Here is a 26,675-nt window from a genome sequence, read left to right as displayed (position 1 = left end):
CAAACAGCTTTAGCAAACGATGGTGGGATCGCGCGAATTAAGCAGCCAGTACAACAGCGCGACGGGCTTATGTCTCGCGGTGCACTGTCTGTGCAAAGATTAGGCTCATTTCATGTGATTAATGAGTGATGATGATCTTTGTTTGCGTGACAGAGAGAGCAGAGCCGCGCGCGCATCCTTTCTGTCTTAAACTGTCTTCGTGCTTTTATTACTCAAAACAAAACTAACACGATGGCGAAAGGTCGGAAGACCAAATTATATCCAGCGAGGAAATGTTTTTCGTGTTGTTACAGTAACACTTTGTTTACAGTTTTGCGCTGCTCAGCCTGGATTAGCACACAACGCGTCCGATTCGCGAAGTGACTCCTTTGAACCGATTCGTTTGAATACACGGTTGAAACAACAGATCTGTCCCAACACTAAACTCACAAGACGTCACTTATAGCGCCTCAGAAATGAGAATGTAAATTTGTTTAGAAAGATTTGCCCTAAATAACAGTCTCAACTAAAAAACATAGACATTCACTATGTTAACTTTATGATGAATAAATAATTTATCAGGTCTATCAAATAAGGATTTTATCCTACAAAGCAATAAAAGCCATGGTAAAAAACTGATCATAGATGATGACACCAGATTATCAGGTAATATCTGTGTCTGATAAATGCATGGTGCAGAAGAGGTTGTAAAACTCTTCAGAAAGACCAGTCATAATTTTTTTAAATACTTTGACTTAAATAGTGACATTTTTACATTTAAAATATCTGCTAATGATGAGAACATTTTGATTATTATGTACATATAGAAAATCGGCCAAACATATCGGCCATCGGCTGCCCTGATTTCTAAATATCGACATCGGCCAGAGAAAAAGACATATCGGTCGACCTCTATTCAAAACATGTGTCTCTGGCAGAAGGTTGAACTCAGGTGTGCCTCATACATCTTAAAAAGTGAAGCCGCTGGCTCTTTGATTGTCCCCTGGTGGCTGGCTGCAGTACGAGTCATAAACCCCGTCCTCTCCATGCAAACCAAACGGGACTCGGTTCTAAATAAAAAATATTTACACTTCCAATAAAATTTTCAGAAAGATGGTTTTAGTCCTTTAAGGTAGTTGCTACCAAGTTGTTAATATGTTCATTTGATAAGTTTTATTTTAGTTAGTAATATGATGCTATAGAAAGAAGGGGTATCGTTATGATTGGCGTGGTTGAATTGGGCGCGCAAGCGTTTGGGCGGAAGTTTGATACCGCGTCTCCACCTCTGGCTCCACGGACGATTCCTTCTGTGCATGCCCTAGCTCCAAACTGACGTTTTTACGTAACATGGCAAACGATTTTCATTTTCAACAAATATGCACTTTTAAACCACAACTTCTCATCTTGCACTAGCTGTGTGATGCGCCAGCGCGACCTTACGTATTACCTATTCAAGTCGAAAGGGTCACACGTCACAAATGTGAAACCACACTTGTAAACTCTAGAGTGGTAGTTTCACATACGTCATGCGTGACCTTTCGACGTCCTTACGCAATACGTAAGGTCGCGCTGGCGCATCGCACGGCTAGTGCAAGGCGAGAAGTTGTGGTTTAAATAAGAGCCGTTTCCATTTCGCTAAATAAAGATGCCTTATTTGGTATCGTTCAGACCCATTTGAAGCTGTGTTGAAACTGCAATTTTAAACTGCGTTGAAACTGTAAACTGTTGAGGTCCAATAAAATCTATTAAATTGATAAAAATCCTGGAATGTTCTCCTCAAAAAAAAAAAAAAAACCTAAACAAAGAAAGACATCAACATTTTCATGGGGGTAAATTATTGGTATTTATGTTAAATACTCTCATCAGGGTTTTACCTTTTTGAACTTTTTTCTTTTTTTGTTTATAAACATAATTGATATTTCAGTAGTAGCTAAAACACTGACCATGATGTATCGATTCAGTCTGATGTTTTTGGAGGGAAAACCTCATTGACTAAATTTATTTGCGTGAGTCATACACAGAGTTAAATGTGAAATTCCACAGTCGTATCTTATCGTCTTGTTGAATTGCTTGTTATCAAAACAGACTTCCTTCTTTATTTGGTTAGCTGGTAACATGAAAACTCAGGTTTCCTTTCTGTTCTGCATTTTTTTTTGCTTTAAGTGTAAAAACACATTTTTTATAGACAAAGCCAAATTGATTGAATTATGCTTTCCTTATTTCCCCCATAGAAACCATTGTAATAATGTTAACTGGAATTTGTTCCCCCCCACCCTAATCACGCCCCATATAAATTATGTGTTGCCATCTTTATCTATAGTCATCATGGCTAAAGGCCGTTGTTAGGCACAGCAGCATTTACAAATGTTTTTTAAAACGGTTACTACACAGTAAAGTTATAAAGGATACAAACCTCCATAAATTGTCAAGTTCTGTCTTCTGCTGAATGGTTTAAACCATGACATAACAGTATTTAATATGCAACAGAAATGACATTCAACTATTTGTACTACACATTGATGTTGCAAACAGGTGCTTTGCCTTATATCTGTTACTATAGTGTGGATTTTAGCATGGCTGCAATGCTGTATATTGATCAATAGGCATCTATTTCCATTGAAATAATTATGTAAATCTGTATTCATGTGGGTGCTTATTTTTCTTGACAAAGTCTCTTTCTTGTTCTCACAGAGTTCTGAGGAGAAGATCGGAGTTTTTAACCGTATCGGAAATCTCTTTGGAACTTTATCTCGGAGGAAAAAAAGCAAGTCGACATCTGATGACAAGGATGAAAATGCGTCATCACAGGCAAACAGCCCAATCAAATCCACAGCATCAGAGGAACCAAAACAGCCTTCCAGTTTTTTTGTAAACAAAGAGTTTGAGGATTCAGTATTTTGGGCAGCGAAAAGACGAAGCCCCAGCACGCACAGCGAAGACGCAGACGCAGGAGACTTACCTTTTGCCGACAGCGGCAGTAGCGGACGAGGTAGCGTGAGGGAGGTGGAAGTGGTCAAGGTGAGCAGTGTTGAGGCATGCAGCGATGCAAAAACTGATTATGTGGTGACAGAGGCGGGCAAGAAGCTCCGGGTGTATCTGGAGGAGACGTGCCTTGACATCACAGGCTCAACTTTGAGTACAGAAACTTCTATACAAACTTCTGATTCGCCAAAGTCTCATGTAGTCTCAGGGGGAACAGAGATTAAAAAGACAGTTTTGAAACCCACCACCCTAGGCAAAGGGAGTTACACGGCGCTGGTCGGGGTAACCCTCGGTTCGAATTCCAGCCCTTTGTCCTCTGACAGTCAACCTGGAAAAGAAGAAGAGACAGACATTATGGGTAAGAAAAACAGTGGCCGACGGAAATCTCGCAAACTGAGCAGTAACAACAGCAATAATGAGGTCTCCTCAATAAAAACCACTTCCCCCGAGGCAGAGGAGAAGTTAACGCCTCATCCTCCGCCCTCACCTGGTCAAGTGCACATAGCCGTATGGGCGGAAACTCACCTGACAGAAGAAGAGAGCGAGAGCTCAATTACTGACTCACTCTCCTCTGAATTTGCACCGGCAAGCCCATCCGAGAGTCTTTTTGACTCTGTTACAGCTGCTATCGGTACATCTGGTCTATTTCGAGCACCGGAGCCTCCGGACACAGTGACCGTACGGACATTTAAGAAATCAGAAGCACCGGAATCGGACACACGAGAGAGTCTCAATGCTAATGTCCTCAATGCTGAGAGCTTTGAAGAGAAACGCAGGAGCTTGAGATTGTCAGAAAGTGAGAAAGTATTTGCTAAAAGAGTATACGTTGGTTCTCAGTCAAGCTTAGATGGGGAAGAAGCCGAAATCGAGTCCCAAAGTGAGGCAAACTTGGATGTTACGCAACCTATCCAGGTTAAGGTGAAATTGTAAGTACACTGCACTGTTTTTTATTTCCTATGCTATGCGTTACTGAGCAGCGGGTGCTTTGTTTACCCTTTACAATCCGGATTACTGTGTGCATGCAATGTGATACTTAGCTTCCCATGAATTTCTCATGAATATAGGATGAACAATGACTCTCAGATCTTTCTATAGAGTGAGATCTCTGCATATGTTAAGAGGTTTGGGAAATTAAGAAATAAATGATAGCTAATCAATGCACTGATTTTATTGTAAATGCAATTGGGAGACGCTTTTACCCAAAGTGACTTAAAGTGCATTACAAGGTATACATTTTATAAGTATGTGTGGGATCGAACCCATAACCATTTGCACTGCAAACACTATTTCTACCACTGAGCTAGAGGAACAACTTTTCCTTTAATTTAAAATGAAAAGTTCCTTTAACTTTTCCGTCTTTCGGAATCTCTAGTTTTGGTGAAGACTTCTATGAAACATAAAAAATACTCAAAGCTTTTTTGCTTTTTAAGTGATTTAAGTGAATTTGTGCTTAAAACAAGTAACAACAAAAAATCTGCCAGTGGGGTAAAGCAAAGTTTTTGTTCTTACACCATTGGCAAATTTTATATTTTTTTATCTAAAAACTAGACTTATTTTCTTTTTTGCTCATCAAGAAAATGCATCTTGATTTAAGAATTTTTAGTTATTTTGTACTTAAAACGACACAAAGATACTAAGTAAGAAATCATTTTTTGCAGTGCACTTAAGTCGATTATCTCATTAGATGATATAACTTGTCATGTGCTGTGTGTGATGTGTGCATGATTATTTTATACTTTTACAGCATGCGATCACTTTAATGTGTATAACAGTTTTGCTTGTGTCTGCTTTTATTATGATTCAAACTTTACTTATAGTAAATAATTGCTATGATGGCATGTTACGCTTTGTGAGAAGATACAAAAAATCTCTGAGCAAAGTGTGCAAGTCTCCGGCAATTACTTTGCTTGTATGTGAGTAATTATAATGTTCTGTGCATTTCAGTGATAATGGTTTCTGTCATGCTTTAAGCCATTTGTAAGACATTTGAGATGATCATATGGTTAGAAATGTAGCCAAACATGTTATGGGAAATGATTAGAAATAATCTGAGATGAACTATGTCTGCATGGAATGGCTCATCTGTGATGTGTTTTGAAAACCTTTATTAAACATTGGTCATTGATGTGATGCATCTGGTAATCTGAAAATGTTGCAGTGATGCATCCATTTTTTGTAGTCGTTTCTTAGCATTGCTGATATGTTTGTTTTTGTCAACTTTCTGCAGATTACCAAATGTTAAGATTGTAAGTGTCAATGAATCAACTGAACAGACACATGGGCCAGTGAGAGAGGAAACTATTTCTGTGCCTAAAGACCCTCTGGAAAAGGACGTGGAGAGTCCTACTGTCCCCTCAACAGATATCACAGAAGAGATCAGGCAGGAATCAGACTTGGTTGAAATGTCAAGTCCTAAGGGACCGTTAATTACTTTGATGAGTAGTCAGAACTCATCTACGCCTTTAAAACGTACGGACAGATCAGCCAGTGGACCACATGGAGGAAATAAAGCTAAGGGCCCTCCACCGCAAGTTGTTCCTAAAACAAAAGCAGTGATGTCTCGAATTAAAAACATTTCTGAGGCAACAAAGAAAGAAGTGCCTCCAGTAGGGAGGATTTTACAGAAACAGTCAGATCAAAAAGAGTTGAAATCTCCAACAGCAAAGGAGTCGTCATTTTCTTTCAATAAATCAGTCGACAAGACAAAAATTCCAAAGAAAATAACACCAGCGAGTTTGACAAAACCAAAGAAAGTGGTGGAGGATGATACAGTAGCTTCTCTGTCTCCCGAATCTGAAGATCAGATTTCACTTAAACTTCAAAACGAAGGAGGATCAATAAGTCCAAAACGGAAAATGTCACCAACTAAGTCAGTGGAAGGCGGGAATGTTGCGGATGCTTCTGTAACACCAAAATTACCTTCACCCACCAAAGAGCTGCCAAATCTTAAACGAGAAAGTCGTCTGAGAAGTTCATCCACTGATGATAAATCCCCATCTCCCCCACCTTCAACAAGGAATGCAAAATTAACCACAGAGCTAAAATTTAACAAAGTATCTAAAGATAACCAAAAGCCAAAAACACAGCCATCTGCCATCAGTCCGACATTAAAGGGTAGTTTTCAGTACTCAAAGACTAAAACAACTGAGGCAAAAGTCAAATCAGGTGATGCTGAAAGCAAAACCACTACGCATGACAAAACTGATGCCACAGACCAATCAGAGAGCAGCGTTGAAAAGAAGAAGCCTACAAACGAAACCCAGACAAGTGGGCCAAAAAGTCCTCGAAAATTGAAGAATGATGCGTCACTGACAGGAAGGAAGCCAACTCGAACGACACCACCGGGGCTTCTGAAACAGACTTCAGATGCAGAAGTTGAACATGGAGAAAGTGAGTCATGTCAGCCATCATCACCACCACTTACTAACTTAGACAAAAATGAGTCATTCCTGGTTAACGGTCCTGTTGGTGATGGCAAATCTGACTACACCACAGGAAATGCTGTGGTCAGGAGTCCATCTTCAGAGCCTAAACTGAAAAGTCCTATTAAGGAGGGGGGTGAAGCTCTGCCAACAGTAACGCGTCTCAAAAGTCCCACCAAATCCAGGAGAGATTTTAGGAAAGCAGAGCAAACTACAGCTTCAGTTACAAAAACAGAAAAAGGGCAGAAGATGACAAATTTGCCCCATTCACCCAAAGCCTCTCTGAAATCTGAAAGTGAAAATGGTACATTGGAAATTGTTCAGAAACAACCAAAAGCCACCTCTGAAATGGAGGTTGAAAAATCAGAGGCTGCCAAAGCCGCAGTCACATTGCCTGCGGAAAAAGATTTGCAGTCCGTAAAACAACCGACTAAATCAGATGTCCAAGTAATACCAGATGCCCAATTGGATCTTGTTGAAGAGAGTCCTCCTGTTAAAAAAGGAAAGGTTAAGAAAGAAAAACGTACCGTTGGTGAGGGAGATGAAATTTCTATAATACCAAAGATGGGTCATTACACAGCTACTGAACCAAGTACCAAAGACAGTGAGCAGTCCAGCTTTTCTCAGAAAAAAAACTTTGCAGTAATTTCAGAGAACTTGCCTGAGACAACCCAGAAGATTGAGAACAAGGAAGTCAGTGTAGAAAATGTTGTGAATTCAGTCATTTCAGAGGATTTGCCTGATACAACCCAAATGATTGAGACCAAAGAACACAATGTAGAAAATATTGTGAATTCAGTCATTTTAGAGGATTTGCCTAAGACAACCCAGAAGATTAAGACCAAGAAAGACAATGTAGAAAATGTTGTGACTTCAGTCATTCCAGAGAATTTGTCAGACACAACCCAGAAGATGAAAACCAAAGAAGACAATGTAGAAAATGTTGTAACTTCAGTCATTCCAGAGAATTTGCCAGACACAACCCAGAAGATTAAGATCAAGAAAGACAATGTAGAAAATGTTGTGAAATCAGTCATCCCAGAGGATTTGCCTGAAACAAACCAAAAGATTGAGACCAAGAAAGACAATGTAGAAAATGTTGTGACTTCGATCATTCCAGAGAATTTGCCAGAGACACCCCAGAAGATGAAGACCAAGAAAGACAATGTAGAAAATGTGCCTTCAGTCATTCCAGAGAATTTGCCAGAGACACCCCAGAAGATTAAGACCAAGAAAGACAATGTAGAAAATGTGACTTCAGTCATCCCAGAGGATTTGCCTGAGACAACCCAGAAGATGAAGACCAAGAAAGACAATGTAGAAAATGTTGTGAAATCAGTCATCCCAGAGGATTTGCCTGAAACAAACCAAAAGATTAAGACCAAGAAAGACAATGTAGAAAATGTTGTGACTTCAGTCATTCCAGAGAATTTGCCAGACACAACCCAGAATATTGAGATCAAGAAACACAATGTAGAAAATGTTATGAAATCAGTCATCCCAGAGGATTTGCCTGAGACAAGCCAGAAGATGAAGACCAAGAAAGACAATGTTGAAAATGTGCCTTCAGTAATTCCAGAGAATTTGTCAGACACAACCCAAAAGATGAAAACCAAAGAAGACAATGTAGAAAATGTTGTAACTTCAGTCATTCCAGAGAATTTGCCTAAGACAACCCAGAAGATTAAGATCAAGAAAGACAATGTAGAAAATGTTGTGAAATCAGTCATCCCAGAGGATTTGCCTGAAACAAACCAAAAGATTGAGACCAAGAAAGACAATGTAGAAAATGTGACTTCAGTAATTTCAGAGAATTTGCCAGAGACACCCCAGAATATGAAGACCAAGAAAGACAATGTAGAAAATGTGACTTCAGTCATTCCAGCGAATTTGCCAGAGACAGCCCACAAGATGAAGACCAAGAAGGACAATGTAGAAAATGTTGTGACTTCAGTCATTTCAGAGGATTTGCCTGAAACAAACCAAAAGATTAAGATCAAGAAAGACAATGTAGAAAATGTTGTGAAATCAGTCATCCCAGAGGATTTGCCTGAAACAAACCAAAAGATTGAGACCAAGAAAGACAATGTAGAAAATGTTGTAACTTCGATCATCCCAGATAATTTGCCAGAGGCAACCCAGAAGATGAAGACCAAGAAAGACAATGTAGAAAATGTTGTGAAATCAGTCATCCCAGAGGATTTGCCTGAAACAAACCAAAAGATTAAGACCAAAGAAGACAGTGTAGAAATTGTTGTGAATTCAGTCATTCCAGAGAATTTGCCTGAGACAACCCAGAAGATGAAGACCAAGAAAGACAATGTAGAAAATGTTGTGACTTCAGTCATTCCAGAGAATTTGCCAGAGACACCCCAGAAGATTAAGACCAAGAAAGACAATGTAGAAAATGTTGTGAAATCAGTCATCCCAGAGGATTTGCCTGAAACAAACCAAAAGATTAAGACCAAGAAAGACAATGTAGAAAATGTTGTGAAATCAGTCATCCCAGAGAATTTGCCAGAGACAACCCAGAAGATGAAGACCAAGAAAGACAATGTAGAAAATGTGACTTCAGTAATTCCAGAGAATTTGCCAGAGACACCCCAGAAGATGAAGACCAAGAAAGACAATGTAGAAAATGTGCCTTCAGTCATTCCAGAGATTTTGCCAGAGACAGCCCAGAAGATGAAGACCAAGAAAGACAATGTAGAAAATGTTGTGACTTCAGTCATTCCAGAGAATTTGCCAGAGACACCCCAGAAGATTAAGACCAAGAAAGACAATGTAGAAAATGTGACCTCAGTCATTCCAGAGAATTTGCCAGAGACACCCCAGAAGATGAAGACCAAGAAAGACAATGTAGAAAATGTGACCTCAGTCATTCCAGAGATTTTGCCAGAGACAGCCCAGAAGATGAAGACCAAGAAAGACAATGTAGAAAATGTTGTGACTTCAGTCAATCCAGAGAATTTGCCAGAGACACCCCAGAAGATTAAGACCAAGAAAGACAATGTAGAAAATGTGACTTCAGTAACTCCAGAGAATTTGCCATTGACACCCCAGAAGATGAAGACCAAGAAAGACAATGTAGAAAATGTGCCTTCAGTCATTCCAGAGATTTTGCCAGAGACAGCCCAGAAGATGAAGACCAAGAAAGACAATGTAGAAAATGTTGTGACTTCAGTCATTCCAGAGAATTTGCCAGAGACACCCCAGAAGATTAAGACCAAGAAAGACAATGTAGAAAATGTTGTGACTTCAGTCATTCCAGAGGATTTGCCTGAGGCAACCCAGGAGATGAAGTCCAAGGAACCAAATGTGGAAAATGGTGTGAAAGATTTAAAACAAACTGAAATTATACCTGCATCTACCCATCTAGATACCGTGATTATAAATCATGTCCAAAACAAAGAAGAATGTGATAAACAGACAATATCAGAGAAGCTACCAAGCTCGGAAACATCTGTTCGGTTAGGTGACTCAAGTAAAACTCTGAACAAGGAGTGCATAAAATCAAACAAAATAAATAAGGTAGTTGATGAGGTGCCAGTAGCAGCCATTACGCATCCAGTGGCTGCTTCTAAACCAGATCCAGTTCAAAATAAAGATATGACTTTAGGGGAGAAACTTCCATTACTTAAAAAATCAGATAAACTGACTTCCAAAATAGACAGAAAGACTGAAATCCAGATTAAAAACGTAGAATCCAACATTAAGGACTCCATAAAGACTAAAGACAAAATGCCAAATGCTAACTTACAAAAACTGAAACCACCAGCTGACCAGAATCTACAACAGTTTACCTCTCAGAATCTTCCCTTCAACACCAAAAATAAAAAGACACCATCTAGTTGGTTAGATGTGGACCAAGGTTTTAAGAAAAAGAAAACGGAGAGACGACTAGATTGTTCTGCAAGTGAGGATAATCTGCTTGATACTTCTGATGATTTTGAAGAGTTCATCCGTAACATTAAGGAACACTGTTCCCCCTTTTCAGTGCCACCTAGGAAACACGGTCAGAACAAAATGCCATCACCTCCTTTTGCCATGCCTGCTATAAAAGAAGATCACTTTGAGAAGGTATTTGATCCAGAGCAATTCAAGTTCGGGACAAGAAAAACTGTGGGGCCAAAAGACCCCTCTCCAGCCATGGCAATTAAGAGGAAAAACGAAGAGGCAAAAAACCATCCAAAATCCAGAAGATCCGAAGATCTCCTGCTTTATAAATCTCTTTCAGCTAGGCGCGAACAAGAAAGTACGGAAAAAGTCGAGGATAAAAATGATGGTGAGAACAAGAACACCACAGAAACATCTGGAAAAGTCTCCTCAAGGTTGGAAAGAATGTCAATCATCTCAAACCTCATGAACTTCTCAAGAACGCCAGCGGAGACAGCGGCAACTTCAGGAGAGAAGAAGGATATTGTCCTTCCAACTTCAAAAGAAGGAAATGCTTCTTTGCCAGATCAAGGCAATGTAACAGTAAGTGAAAATGGTGGTTTAGTAAAGACGCATCCTCCCATTCCGAACTTCCCAGAAGTCAAGTTGCCGGATCTTTTAGAGAAATATGTCAATAAGAACAAGGCGACCCAGCAATGGCCTGAAACCGGTTCTACCAGTTCTCTATCTGCTTTAGATATTCCTTCTCCAAGTGCTACTCCAAGCCCACCTAATCCAAACATGGGACTGCAGGACATCCCAAGACTAACATCTCCATCCAATAGCACTCAACAGCTTCCACTGCTTGCACCCACCAGCTTCTCACCAAAACTTGTAGGGGTAAGTGTGATGTTAAAACAATACAAACTATATGCTTTAGAGCAGTTGTCACCATTCCTGGTCCTGGAGGGCTGGTGTCTCTGTAGAGTTTAGCTCCAACCCAAAGTAAGGTGCTTCAGGTGGGTTTGGAGCTAAACTCTGCAGAGACACCGACCCTCCAGGACCAGGATTGGTGACCACTGCGTTAGAGAAAAATATTTTGTCACGGTCTACTGAAGTATTTTTAAAAATAATAATGTAAATATTGAGTACATTAAGTCCCAAGAGCAACACATATGTACAGAAGTAGCACATTGTATTAAATGTTTTTTTCACAGTACCCAGTATTTAAAGACACCTGATGTACAGTAAAGTGCGATCAGTATTATTGTGTGTATTATTATAACTTGTAGAGTGGTAATAGAATAAACTGTTAATGGGATAGTTCACAGAAAAATTAAAATACCGTCATAATTTACTTAACCACAAGTTGTTCCAAACCTGGATAATTTTTTTGTTCTGCTGAACACAAAAGAAGATATTTTGAAAAATTATAACCAAACAGATCTGGGGCACCATTCACTTACATAATATTATTTTCACTCACAATGCAAGTCAATGGTGCCTCAGATCTGCTTGGTTACCAACAATCTTTCTTTCTTTCTTTCTTTCTTCTTACCATTTCTTCTTGCCATTTTTCTAAATATCTTTATCTAGGGCTATATTCATGGCAAGAACTGGTTAATCCATACACAAGTTGATCCACACAATTAAACCATACACAGGTTGGGAGAGGGGCAATTTGGTATCTCCAATTCACCTAACTTGCATGTTTTTGGTCTGGAAACCAGAGTACCCGGAGTAAAGCCACACTTATACATGGAGAACATGCAAACTTCACGCAGAAAGGCCATTTGACCACAAAACGGGGACTGACCCATTGTGCTACCCAATGAGCCACTGTGCCTCAAACATTCTTCAAAATATTTTACGTTGTATTCAGCAAAACAAAGAAATGTATACAAGTTTGTAACTACTTGAGAATGAGTAAATAATGACAGAATTTTCATTTTTCAGTGAACTATCCCTTTAATGCACTTGTGGTTAATGTGTATAAAGACCTTGGTTTATAATATAGTCCCTGCAGGTTTACAGAGAAGTCTTGCTTAACCTTTGAAACCACTAAGGTTGTTTCTTCCTGCCTGGTCTTTTATATTCTTAGTGGAATTTTTGTTGGTCTTGTTCATGAGCCACGAGAGATGAATGTTAAACCCTCTGGGCTTCAGATCAGTTTCTCAAGTAGTACTTTATTGTGTTAATAAAATCCCTCTTTTTTAACTGAATCAATATTTAAAATCTAGAGCCTTTTTTTTAGTTTTCTAATGGAAATTAATATTCTTTTGATTTTTAGACACCGGCAGTCAGAGGCTTCCACAGGCGCCCTGGAAAGGTATTGCAACCTATAATATGTGATCTGTATATATTTAAATGTAATGAAATTTGTAGTAATTTACCATGCATTTATTCAGTATAGATAAAATGTTGAACGCATGATTTGATTCGTGTACCAGCTACAGGTACACACATAAGAATAGCACCTTGTATATCCCATTTGCAGATTGTGATATACCAGCAAGCTCAGCTTGGGGGAGAGTCGTATGAAGTGTTTAGAGACGTAGAGGACGCCACCTCACTGGAACTTTCTCCAATCATATCATTAAAGGTCGTCCGAGGATGGTAAGAGCGTGACCTCTTGATAATGATTTCTTGTGTTATATAATAAGCTTACTCATGCTTCCTGTATTTTCATGTTAGCTGGCTGCTGTATGAAAAACCAGGCTTCCAGGGACGAACCATCGCTCTGGAGGAGGGGATTACAGAGGTAGTGAATGAGTGGGCGGAGCCGAGTGGAGAGGTGGGGCCAGATGGCATGCTTCTCCCAACCACACCCATGGTTATCGGCTCTATTAGACTTGCACTGAGGGTGAGTACAACATTAGCCTGGATTAATTCAGTACCGCAAGAGTCACAGTTACTACAAACATTACTCATAATTCTCTATTAACTCTCTATATATAGACGGTTTCATTGGACGCACGTGCATTGTGGTGGACATAACTTCTGTTTGTTTAATGGTCTGACTAGTGGCTAAACTAAACTGGGGAACAAATACCTTGTTGAAAATAACAAATGTTTTGGTTTTCAGAGGAGACAGCTATCATGGATCAGTCCTATGTGAGGGGATGTTTGCTAGTCGATCTGTAGTTAAGATTGTATACATTATATAGTACACATTTAACACGGTAACATAGCTCAGTGTAGTTTTTGATACGCTTTAGCTATGATTTAAAATAAGGTAATCTACTTGTTTATTTTGCTTGTTATCAGAAATAAACTGCTCTAAAAGGACTGTTGTTATTGATTCTTTGCAGAGTTTACCAGAAGTTACATTTGTTTCACGAAAGCCGTTTGTTTATGTTGTTACTGAAACCAGCTATAATTCTCTATAGTACAAAATATATATTTTTTAATTAGGACACAACAGCATTTTTAACCAAAAACTGAAAGTTTTTATGCAAAACCGGTTTTAGAATGCAAGTTTAAAAAAACACTACCATTGTTGTCTTACTAAAACATGAATTTGTTGACGTCACGCGCTTGCGCATTATTTGTTCAGACAGATTGTTTTGACAATATTTGAAGAATTTGGTTCCAAAACGCAATAAATGATTTTGACTAATTTCGTGTAAAAACGTGTTTTCTATACTAAGAAAGTGACAAAATGAAAACCACTATTTTCTGTTACAAACTTTCATATAGCATCTTTATGTTATAATAACATTAACAATTTAAATCCATAATTTGATTTTCAAAGATTTATTATAAAAACTGATGCAAAATGCAATAAATCCATTACAAGTTTTTTTTTCAAAATGCTATTAATCTATATTCATCTTTGCCATGTTATGTTCATTTAGTACTGATTAAAAACATTAATGGCATTAATCAAAACAGTTTTTCATATTAAGAACACTGTCATTGCTGCTGTGATTCTTGGGACGTCGTCGCTGAACTTTGTCAGCGATCAGCTGTAAAATATTTTGTTCCTGCTCGATTTTCGTTGACTTTGAGTAAAATAATGGACAGTTTTTCATAAGATCCCCTGGGGTCAATGTGTGAGCATGACAGAAGCTTGATGCTGTCGTGTAAGAACAAGCAACAGCCGGCATTTTTACTTCGCCCGAGTGCCTCTCATGTAAATTATTAGATTTTGATGGCTTGCGTTTCTTCCCCGCCACAGAAAACCAACACCGGTTTGTCAATGCCTTCAAAAGTATTAATTTGTTTTTGTTTGTTTGTTGATCATGATGTACAAAGTAGATGAAGAAAACTAGGATTCTGTGTGTATTCAACGCATCGCCATTGTTGCTTACAGTGCGTGGAATGGTGCGTTGTGATTGGTTGAGCGGATTTATTGCATTTTGCAGAGAAGGAGGACTGGCGTTTAACGCGTTTTGGGAAAAAATATGACAGAATAACACGCCGAATATCGGAATTTGTGAAAATTAAGAATTTACTTTTTAATACTGACCTAATTCAATACTGATTTTGGTGGTAAATATATATATATATTTTAAAAAATGGCGTTTATCGCGTTTTGGAAACAAACTCTTAATTTTCTGTATGCGAAAAACCCAAAGGAAAACGTTAACATTTTTAGTATATTGTTGTAGTGTAAATGTACCTTAAATAATATTACCCTCAGCTAACTTTTTTGTAATTTGCCCTTTCAGGACTACAGCCCACCAGCAATCGACCTGTTCACAGAGACGAATGGAATGGGCCGAATGTCCACATACTGTGATGATGTCATTGAAATCTGCTCCTACGGCATTCCTCAGAGTACCGGCTCCATTAAGGTCCACTCCGGAATGTAAGCGAGGCTCTGATCCAATTAGAAATGCATTTAATTAAACTTTGGTCCAATTTCACAGCTTTGTTATAGCATTAATGTTGAACCTGATGCAAATCTTCTCAATGCTAAACTGAGTGTTGCAGTCATACAGTATGCTGAATGTTTGCCTGCGCATGAGAAAGTGGAAAGTTTTGAAGTGAAAGCAGTGACTTGTAATTATAGCTGTGTGTGTGTGTGTGTGTGTGTGTGTGTGTGTGTGTGTGTGTGTGTGTGTTGGAATGTTATTGTCCTGCTGTTGTGTGTTGGATGGCGATGGTATTTTGGAAGTGTGTTTTTGCCTTGGCATGTTTGGTTTTTGCTAAAGCTGCTTGTTAATAATAGTTTTTTTCCAAAATGAAAGTTATCTGAGGCAGGTCCTAACATACTAGCCAAAGCAATTTTCAGAGTTTTCTTATTGTAGCTGTGTGTGTTTTTAGATGGCTTGTCTTCAGTGATCCAGGCTTCCAGGGTCTTTTGGCTGTATTGGAGGAAGGAGTTTATCTCTGCCCTGAAGACTGGGGCTTCCCTACCGCCTTTGTTGGATCACTAAGACCTCTGAAAATGGTGATTTTATGTTTACAAGCACGTCACTCTTGTGCTCGTATTACAAGCGCTTGTCATCAATGTTTATGAGCACAAAAGCGCCCGCACGCCTCATTAATAAGGTTCACTTCCATGATTAAGTTCGTTTGAGTTCATATCATCGGCAAACCGTACCACAGTCCACACAACCGTACCCCAGATCACCCTTTTCAGGTGCACCCACGAACCGCACCCAAGTTTGGAAAACAGTGTTCACATCATCCAAACAAACTGAACTCTGATGTGAAATTGACCCGAGTGTGCACCAAAAGTGCTAATGTGAAACCCCTCTTTTTGTCGGTTTTTAAAGGCATAGTTTACCCACCCTCTTTTTTCCCATCCCTTACGATTTTCTTTCTTCTGTGAAACACAAAAGGAGATGAAAGGATCTTTTCCTTGAATTAGAAGTGGATAGGGAGCAGACGGGCCAGGCTCTTAAAATACAAAATGGCACGTTAAAAGTATCACAAAAGTAATCTATACTAGTAGCTATAGTCTTTTGCCGCCATATGATACAGTAGCTTTGTGCGTGAAACTAAAGGGAAGTCATTATGCATTGAAAATCTGGACAGTCGTGGTAACCATTCATATTCAATAAAGGGAGAAGTTTACATTATATGACATTCTGCTATAAATAACTCCTTTTTTGTGTCATTAAAGGAAGAAAGTCACGGATGTAGAAAAACATGAAAATGCATAAATGACAAAAATTTAATTTTTGTAGAGATGCACCGATATTAAATTTTTCCAGCAATATGATAGCCGATTATTCAGACTGATTTTTGCCGAAACCGATAGTTTGGTGGTTATATTGACTTGCATTAAGTAAATCTTAAGATTGCATTTATTCATTCATATAATGAAAATCTGGACAGTCATGGTAACCATTCATATTCAATAAAGGGAGAAGTTTACATTATATGACATTCTGCTATAAATAACTCCTTTTTTGTGTCATTAAAGGAAGAAAGTCACGGATGTAGAAAAACATGAAAATGCATAAATGACAAAAATGTAATTTTTGTAGAGATGCACCGATATTACATTTTTTCAGCAATACGATAGCTGATTATTCAGACTGATTTTTGCCGAAACTGATAGTTTGGTGGTTATATTAACTTGCATTAAGTAAATCTTAAGATTGCATTTATTCATTCATATAATGACTATTAATATTGCACACATAACTAGTGATGTTTATTTCCTTTTTTTATACACAGAGCTCAAATTCACTACCTCATCTCTTTTGATTGACAGGATATATCGGCCATGACTATCGGCTTAAAAAACAACCCGATACCGATTATTGGCCGATATATATCGGTGCATCTTTAATTTTTTGGTTAATTTATTTATTTATTTATTTTTGTAAACATGTAATGGTTTCTTTGCTTTTTTCACAGGGTGAAATTAAGGTGGAAAATCCCAATGAAGTGAAGGTGAGACACCGATTGTTTAAAGAATAGGTGTAGTTCATCTAACTGAGAATTATTAAAAGTATAAATGCAACATGACTAAAGAAAGAAAAATACATTTGGTGAAAGACATTCTGTACACCCTGGCAATAAAGTTACCTGTTGTTACAGGTAGTGAAGTCAGGGTTATAGGCCAGACCCAGCACGTCCAAAGGCAGGGTTTGTTTTTGTTCTTGGCATGTTCAGCCAGGGTTTTGTTGTTTGATTTCGGAGCTCTGAACTTTCCAACACATTGTGTCTCATACCGCAGTCTGACATTGAAAGGTGCAGTCAAGAGTTTTGGCTGTACTTGTATCACTGGCGAGGACATGTTATATGATAATAATTTAATTTTGATTAACTATTGCAGTCAAATGGAGCACAAATTAAATGATTCATGTGATTCTAGACCGAGAAAACTGTGTTGGTTTATAAAAAAAACTTCCTGAGGGTGATGTTTGACGAAGTGCTTGAGATTCCAGAACTCGCACCAGACCGGCCTTGAGCTGTCTCGAGTGACAATGAATCAAGAATTCCCAGAATTCCTAATATGATGTCACTAAGTGCAAAAACTTTTAAAGCATCTCATAGGCATTTCATATTTTATGCTAACAAAGGCTAGTTGATGTGTTTTTGTATGGTTAACACACGTTTAGAAGCACAATGTCTTTCACCGCTGCCTTGCTGTTTATTATTAATACATATTATGACCCATACATTGACAAATTATGGTCCGGTTTCCCGGACAGGGATTATTCCTACACTAAAATAAATGTAAGAGCTGTCCAAACTGAAAACAACTTGCACTGAAACACTGCAAATAATGATTTTCAAGAAAAAAAATGTCTCAGTATTTTTGTCTTGTTTTTAGTAAAAATATCTAAAAAAATTCTTAAATTAAGATGCTTTTTCTTAATGAGCAAAACGACCCAAGAAAATAAGTCTAGTTTTAAGACCAAAAATATCAAATTTAAGTGATTTTGTGCATAAAACAAGCAAAAAACTCTGCCAATGGGGTAAGCAAATATTTATTGATTTTTTTCTTGAATTTAGTGTTTAAGAAAAATGTTCAAGATTTTATTGCGTACCCCATTGGCAGATCTTTTTCCTTGTTTTATAAACAAAATCACTTAAATTTGACATTTTTGGTCATAAAACTAGACTTATTTTATTGGGTTGTTTTGCTTATCAAGAAAAATCATCTTAATTTAAGATTTTTTTTATATTTTTACTGAAAACGACAAAAAATACTAAGATTTCTTTTCTTGAAAATCATTTTTTTGCAGTGCATATCATCAGTACACTGCAAAAAAATAATTTTCAAAAAAAAAATTCTTAGTATTTTGTCTTGTTTTCAGTAAAAAAAATATCTAAAAAGTTTTTAGACCAAAAATATCAAATTTAAGTGATTTTTTTGCATAAAACATGCAAAAAAAAAATCTGCCAATGGGGTAAGCAAAAAAATCTTGAACACTAAATCCAAGAAAAATTCAACAAAAATGTACTTGCCCCATTGGCAGATTTTTTTGCTTGTTTTATGCACAAAATCACTTAAATTTGATATTTTTGGTCTAAAAACTAGACTTGTTTTCTTGAGCAGTTTTGCTCATCAAGAAAAAGCATATTAATTTAAGATTTTTTTTTTGTTGATATTTTTACTGAAAACAAGATACTAAGATTTTTTTTCTTGAAGATCATTTTTTGCAGTGTACTCTTTGTTTTGCCTCAAAATGCACACAAGTTATGTTTTTAGTAAGACATGTTTGTTAAAACCAGTTATGTTTTCTAATTAAACTAAGGCCTAGTCCTGGCTTAAGCTAATCCCTGTTCGGGAAACCACCCCTAAAAGTCCTAATGTTAATGAAAGATGATTTTTCTCTCTCTCTCTGGCATCAGGCAGTGCTGTATGAAAAGCCGATGTTCCAGGGCGAGTGCATAGAGATCGAAGGAGACATTTACAGCTTTGATGATATTGAGGACCAGGAGAAGATTGCAGAAGAGGAGAGTCCTGATGATACCTCTGAAACGAAGAAGAGATTCAGTTCTGTTGGCTCATTGAAGATCCTGAGTGGCCTGTAAGTGTATTTATATAAGTACAGGGCTGATGTTGTAAGTACAGGATTACGCTGATAGCCCAAACCATCTGCATATCATCATTCAGATGCCTAATACAGTAGATTAAAGTACTTTGGACATGACTTTGTTGAGACGTTAATTGTGTTTTATTCATATTTACTAGCTGGGTAGGCTACTCTGCGTCTGGTTTCGAGGGTTGCCAGTATCTTTTGGAGGAAGGAGAGTATGTGGACTTCACAGACTGGGGCGGACAGCAAGATGGGCTGTTCTCTATACGTCCTGTATTGGCAGTATGTACACAAGACTGAATTACAAAAGATTATGCATGAGATTGATATAAATAAATGCCTCATGCTGGGAGAATCTGACATTTAGAAACAAAGCAACCCTGTGTTTTTGTGATGTATGGGGCTGTTTGATTGATAATGAGAGATGGTTTTGTGTCCTGTAGGATTTTATGACTCCTCACGTGAGGTTGTTCAGGGATACAGATTTCGGACAGAGAGGGTTGAATGTGGATCTGCTCGAACCTGTATTCAACATGGAAGCCACCGATTTCGGCATAAAGACACAGTCGATGGAAGTCCTCTCTGGCGTGTGAGTGTTTTTTCCCTTTTACCTCTAAACTTGTTTTCTTTCTCAGGTGTCACCTTTATGTTTTTCTTCCCTTTTTCTTAACCCTTGTATTTAGGAGGGTCATAAATCTGTCATTTAAATGTTTACTGGCACGTTTGGCCAGGTGTCCACAAAGGTAAAATCACACCAGAAAAATGTGTGTTTTAAGAGGTTCATCATTTACTCAAAATGTAAAGCTTAAGTATTTAAAATCAGCATGCAGTCCCATTTTACTTTGCTTAAAGGAGCATTCCATCCATAGAAACATTAATCTTTATTGAAAGTGTGTTATATTTGTAGTCGAAATGTAACATACATTTCGAATTTGGTGCCTATTTGACCGAGAAAAGGGGTGTTTGTAGTCTCACCCCCTCAACAAAGATATTGGACTTCCTGCTTCCAATAATGATTTTTACATCATTGAAAGAAGGAAGTGCAACACTGAAATCTGTATTTCTCATGTCTCAGCGGCAACTGAAGAAATGATGCACGACCATTCAAAAACATGACTGGGGTTCTAACTATACAAAGCTTAATGCAAATGGGTGAAGTGTCCCTTTAACGTGATGTGCCGGATGGAGGAGAAGAGTTTGAAAGGATTTTGTGAGGTCATCGGTAAAGGAAAGCTATTTCTGAGGACGAGCTATTACATTTTGATGATAGATTACAAAGACGGACATTTGTCTGGTTTTCAATACGCATGTTAATAAATTATGCGAGGAACATGTGATGAAAGTAAACAGGGTCCGTGTTTTTCATGTTGACACATCACGGCCACATCGTAGGTTGTTAATGTGCGTCAGGTGTTAAATATCCTGAGGCATACAAGCGTTATTTGCTTAATTGAAGACTTTTTAGTCATGATGTGGCAAACATTCAGAGACACGCAAAAATGTTTTATGCTAACACACACATGCATGCTCACATACTGTACATGCGTGCAAATCTGCTGTCATTGCTAAGGTGATGAGATAAACTATGTAGATAAATCTGTTAATAAGATCAAAACTTGCTATTAACTAGTAGGTAAACTAGTCTGACTGTTTAACATCTGACTGCACACAGGTGGATAGCATTTGAGAATGCACATTTCTCAGGTGAGCTGTATATTTTGGAGAAGGGTCTGTATGGCAACCCGGCAGATTGGGGCGCACAGAACGGCAGGATTTTGTCTTTTCAACCTGTTATTTTGGTAATTGATTTATATTTGTTTATCTGGAATGAAATCTATTAGATTTTATCTTATTTTGCAATAAATGCCTTACCATAGATGTTTGTATCTTATTGACTTAATATGTTTTATTTTTGTGTCTCAGGATCAAGCAGAAGATTTGTCAAGATATAAGGTGAGTAAGATGCTAAACTATAACCTGGATCCAATAACGTACAGCCAGCCGGTTGTTTTCGCGGAATAATTCTCGACAAGATGATCAAGACCCTTAAATATATATGAAATAAATATATTTATACAAAATATTGATTTGATATATGTATATGCATCCAAGAGTGCCGTGTAATAACAGATTATATTAGATAAGCAGATATAATATGATTTTTTTGCACTAATTGTGGGGATTTATAGGATTTTCGTTTATGGGTTTAGTTTTTTACATATACGTGAGGGTCCGCGTACATTACAAATGTTTGTGTACAGTACAAATTTCCCTATCGGAATATTATGTGCACCGCAAGATTTTTATAAATGTGCATGCATAATTTATACGTGTATGTTGCGCATATGCGTACAAGATAATTTAATATGTAGCCCAGGAGATGCATTGCATTTTGTCACAATGTGCATGTGTTAGACATCTGTGTACACATATGAAACTATGCTTTGCAAGGCTGTGCATTCGACTATGCGTGTATGTTTGCATACACATAAAAAATTATACTCCGGGCTTAAGGGTACTTAAATTTTATTGGCCATCACATTTATAACACCTTTTTAAATGATTAATGTGAGAAAACCTACCTCTGATTCGAGCATTTTGGCCGTAACACACTGCAGAGATTCAGTGGAAATCTTAACAGTCTGTGTCATGTGTAGTTACATAACTATACAGTCTTGTTTAGTTATTTAGATTTGATTTATTTGTGTTTTGAGTCCCTGAATTATTTTCAACCTCACCTTCTTTAATTTGTGTATTCATAAGAAAAGCGAGTAGTAGTTTTCATTTTAATAAGTTGAGACTGAAGTTCAGTCTTCAGTTTGTTTTTTGATTAAATCTTTTGTCTCTTATTGGTTCTCAGGTCCAGTTGTTTAGTGAGCCAGGCTTTCAAGGAAACGTTTTGGCCTTAGACGAAAGTGTGGCGTTCCTGCCCGAGGATTTCCAACCCCTGTCCTGCAAGGTCCTAGCTGGGAGCTGGGAACATTTGTCATACAACAGAATCACTAGGATGTTATTCACAAATTGATTGGTTTTAATCATTTGCCATTTTAATATTTGGTCAAGGAAGATATGATATTGCGTATTACAGAGTATTTATAGAGAGTATTTTGCATTTCTCTTTTGGTGTGTAAAGCTGGGTGCTGTTCGACGGACCGCAGTTCACAGATAACATGTATGTGCTGGAGGAAGGAGAATATCCAAACCCTGAGGCTATGGGCTTACTCAACTCAAACTGCAAAATCAGCTCTGTTCACACTGTAGGACATGTAAGTACTAGCCGCATGTAAGTACTAGCCGCGTGTAAGTACTAGCCGCATGTAAGTACTTGCCGCTCTAGATCCATAAAAGAGCATAAATGTTGCCCATGTGACGTCTTATGCAGTCAAACAATTGCTGTGCCTGAGGAACAGATCGCATTGGAAGTACATGCACCAGTACTGATTTATGTTTTATGTGCTCTGTTACATTAGTTTTCTGTCTTTCTTCACTTTAGGAATTTTCTATGCCCTCTGTCACTCTTCACTGTAAATCCAACTTCAGAGGGCGGAAAATCATTTTGACAGACGGGGCTTTGAACCTTTCCCAAGTTGGCATGAATGGGCGAGTCAACTCCCTATTGATCAACGGAGGAATGTGAGTGATTCCTGTTTAATTTTAAATCTAGTACTTAAAAGTCCCGTAATAAAATGTGGCTATGCAAATGAATAATTGTTTTTCTTTTTTACTTGTGTGTATGTTGTCAACGCAGTTGGGTGTTGTATGAATACAGCAATTTCCGTGGCCGGCAGGTTTTGCTCCACCCCGGTGAGATTGGTGATTGGAAGAAGTTTAAAGGATGGGACCGGATTGGTTCCCTGCGTCCTTTATTGCAGGTATTAATCTCCGCTCGTCTCTATAGAAAGACAAACTCTTGATTCTCTATCATTTACAAACAGTTAACTTTGCATCGTAAGACGATTTACATCCGGTTCCCAGGGAGGTCACACGAAGCTCTGTCTCTGTCAGGATAACCTTAACACTGAAGAGTTATCTCGTCAATTAAGAGAAAACGCTCCCAATGACGAGTTTTTGCGGCAATCCATATTTCCGCTGTTGTCCACTAGATGGCACTCTTACCTAACTAACTTATAAAACACTAAAGCATCCACTGATACAAAAATGTTTGATCATCATTCTGATTCTGATCTCTATTAAAAACCCAATTATATTAGCTTTTTGCTCAAAATATGGTCTTTTTGAAAAAACCTAGCCATATTTGAGAGGTGATAAAAAGAGAAAAAATTATGATAGGATGAAAGGTTTTCTTTGTTTTGTTTTTTTTTTAAAGCAGAGGGTCTGTTCTTTCATTTCGTTTTTTAATATTTAACTCTTTCCCTGCCAGCGTTTTTAAAAAAGTTGCCTGCCAGTGCCAGCATTTTTCACAATAGTTTAAAGGCTTCCAGAAAATGTTCTTCTTTAAATATATAAACATACTATGTATCAAATTAAAGAACAGACCCTCTTCTTTCAAACAAAAAAAAAAACATTTCATCCTACCTTTATAAGTTCTCTTTTGATCACCTCTCAATTTTGGTAGGTTTCTTCAAAAACTCAACATTTTGAGCAAAAAGCTGAGATAATTCAATTTTTGCGAAGGATTTTTGATAGAGATCAGATGCAGAGCGATCTTTAAAACATACACGGAGTTCTTTCTCTTTCACGCGAGGCAATACTTCCGGGTTGTAAAAGTTGTGGAAGTGTGCCACCTGTTGGATAATAGCGGTATTCTCATCATTAGCAGGGAAGCGTTTTCTCTTAATTGACGAGATAACTTGTCAATGGCAGGGAAAGAGTTAAAGAAGTACATTTTCTGGAAGGCATTTAACTTTTGTGAAAATCATTAAAAATGCTTGTGCTGGCTGGTAGCTTTAAAAAAAACACGCTGGCAGGGAAGGAGTTAATAGGGCGCTACAGGGATAAGCTATTTTTATAGGCAAAACCAGGAAGCAAGGGGTTTATGTTAAATTCCTCAATGTTTAATTAATCTACAACATAAAACACATCAGTAATACCTCCACTTTTGACTTTAAAAAACTTTTACGTGTCTAAAAAGGTGGTTGCTAACAAGTTGCTACATAGGACTACAGACTTTGTCGGGGACTTTAAACGTCATCACGCATGAAGATCTCAAAAACAATGCAACATGGGCACAATTCCCCAAAAAAAAGACTCATCCACAGAGTATTTCCATTCGACCACATGCGTGTTAGTCTCAGACGTCACGCCCACCGACTGTTGGCTAAACGTCGTTTTTCGTACACTTTTCTGGAAACCCTGTGAGAATTCCAGGAGACGCGAGTGTCGCAATTAGTTTGCTTGAGGCAGTTAGTGGAGTCAAAAAGTTTGGTTCTTCTGAATTGCTTGTATGTGTTAAAAAGTGGAAAGATATGCTTCAAACAGACGTTTAACAGGATCGTCTCATTGGTGTGGCTGTTGATGAAGTGCACACCGTTGTTCTATGGTGAGTAATGTTGTTTATTTAAATGCTATTCGGTTGGCTGGTTATTTCAATAACTGACTTGTTGCCAGCCGGCTCGTTATTGTGGGGAGTCCGAAACGTAACGCTAGACGAAACAAACTGTGATTGGTTGTTTGACATGTCGGTCAAACAGCTCGTGGGCGGGCTTTGTCCAGAAAAAGCAGCGAAAAACACCAGACTTTTAGTATTGAAGGTCTGGCTACGCGAGACTACATGCATGTCTACACCACAAAAGCAATCCTGTTGTATGCATTTTCAACTACCTCTGAATGTGTTAAAAAGTGGACCGTTTACACCCCATTTACACCTGTCTTTAGCGTCATCCACTTGTGATCTGATCGACCAAAACGCATCTTAATACCAGGTGTAAATCGTTTTCTTATTAGGAAACATGCTTTTGAATGTGTTTAATAAATACGTGATGATGACGTTGATGCAGAGATCGTTGTGTAGTTTACTTGTAGCCTAAGGTTAGCCTTTTATTTCTGGTAAATGCATTAAGACTTCATAAAAGTTGTGTTCATCTGTGAAGATTATCTTATTGGACAAAATGTGTTTTGTGTAAAACGGATATAACATATTATGTCTATGATAAAAATGAATGGGCTTTTTGGTCTCTATAAAACCACGTTGGTCTACAAAAATACGTCATCACTGCGTAATATCTATAATATTATTTTGTATTGTGAGCATTTTTAAGAATTAAGAGAAGTCAGCGCTTAACATTTGGCAACCATTTTCATCCAAAGTGACCTGCAGTGCATTGAAGGTGTGCATGTTTTTGTGTTCGGACCTAAAATATTGGTGTTGCTAGTACTTTACCAATCAAGCTACACAAAATTTGGAGTTAGTATGTCTAAATAATGTCTAATAATAAATGCCTCTGATTAAGAGATAAATGGCCAACGACTAAAATATCTCACTTTTAAGAGCAAATTATTTCATGTAACTCCACGTCATTATGTCCCAGTGTTATTACTGGGGTGTGTGTGTGAGTTCAACGTATTACAGTGGGGTGTTGTATTGTTTTGCTTGTACTGTAGGTGTGGGAGATAATTGTTTAGGAACAGCACACATAACTGTAAGGCAATGTAGATTAGTAATTCTTATATATGTGTCTTCTTTTTGTTTTACAATAGAAACGTGTTTATTTCCGGCTGCGTAGCGCGGAGACGGGCTGCCTGATGTCTCTCTCTGGACCCCTGGATGATATAAAACTGGTTCGGATTCAAGTGCTGGATGAATCTGGGGGTCCAGAGCAGATCTGGGTTTATGAAAACGGACTACTGCGCTGCAAGGTATTTCGAATTTAATCAACGCGTTCAAGTGAATTTGTTGCTTTGTTTACTGATCCTGACCTCTAATGTCTCTGTCTACAGATGGTGGAGGATTGTTGTGTGGAGACCTCTGGTGGCTTGGTAATGGCAGGTGGCAGGTTAAGTATCTCACCCAACCCAGGCATGGACAACCATTTCTGGAGCATCACGGGAGATGGACTCATAAGGAACAACTTTAAGCCTGACCTTGTGATGGAGGTCAAAGGTGAGGTCATGTGCTTGTGTAAATGGGTGAATCATTCAATAGATGATTTTATCCAAAGCAACATATGCATTTATTTAATCGTGTATGTGTGTTTTCTGGGAATCGAACCCTTGATTTTTGTGCTGCTGGCAATACAGGGACACATGACTCATTTGGGCTCATCATGGTACAATTTGGTTGGTTGTACAGGGCGTCATGCTTGTGCAGGTCAATGTACAGTCATTCATATGCAGATATGGGGTGTGTATGTGTATGTCAATCAAAGAAGCCACACCCCTATATTGACAAATGTTGATGTCAGATCATATCTGTGTGATTTCTATTAGCGACTATACTCGATCTGCTCGGGCAGCTACATTGCCTCCCCTCTCCCTACCCACATACATACCACACCATCCTGTT

General features: G+C 38.1%; 1 protein-coding gene across 2 annotated transcripts in view; it reads left to right on the top strand.

The window, feature by feature from the left end:
- crybg1a (crystallin beta-gamma domain containing 1a) overlaps positions 1–26,675 on the top strand; it is a 56,088-nt gene that overhangs the window by 27,719 nt on the left and 1,694 nt on the right. For both annotated transcript variants that reach the window (XM_073869740.1, XM_073869741.1), the window contains 19 exons: positions 2,671–3,887; positions 5,189–11,159; positions 12,550–12,588; positions 12,757–12,875; positions 12,954–13,122; positions 14,933–15,072; positions 15,531–15,657; positions 17,079–17,114; positions 19,026–19,204; positions 19,369–19,495; positions 19,657–19,802; positions 20,886–21,012; positions 21,137–21,166; positions 22,074–22,191; positions 22,352–22,479; positions 22,707–22,846; positions 22,962–23,085; positions 25,871–26,029; positions 26,111–26,273. In XM_073869740.1, coding sequence (XP_073725841.1) covers positions 2,671–3,887; positions 5,189–11,159; positions 12,550–12,588; positions 12,757–12,875; positions 12,954–13,122; positions 14,933–15,072; positions 15,531–15,657; positions 17,079–17,114; positions 19,026–19,204; positions 19,369–19,495; positions 19,657–19,802; positions 20,886–21,012; positions 21,137–21,166; positions 22,074–22,191; positions 22,352–22,479; positions 22,707–22,846; positions 22,962–23,085; positions 25,871–26,029; positions 26,111–26,273 — 9,259 coding nt within the window. The remainder of the gene's footprint in view (positions 1–2,670; positions 3,888–5,188; positions 11,160–12,549; positions 12,589–12,756; positions 12,876–12,953; positions 13,123–14,932; positions 15,073–15,530; positions 15,658–17,078; positions 17,115–19,025; positions 19,205–19,368; positions 19,496–19,656; positions 19,803–20,885; positions 21,013–21,136; positions 21,167–22,073; positions 22,192–22,351; positions 22,480–22,706; positions 22,847–22,961; positions 23,086–25,870; positions 26,030–26,110; positions 26,274–26,675) is intronic.

This window comes from Misgurnus anguillicaudatus, chromosome 7 (assembly GCF_027580225.2).
Source record: "Misgurnus anguillicaudatus chromosome 7, ASM2758022v2, whole genome shotgun sequence".
NCBI classification, from domain to species: domain Eukaryota; kingdom Metazoa; phylum Chordata; class Actinopteri; order Cypriniformes; family Cobitidae; genus Misgurnus; species Misgurnus anguillicaudatus.
The sequence above is the reverse complement of the archived record's forward strand: the minus strand, read 5'-3'. Positions and strand labels throughout refer to the sequence as shown.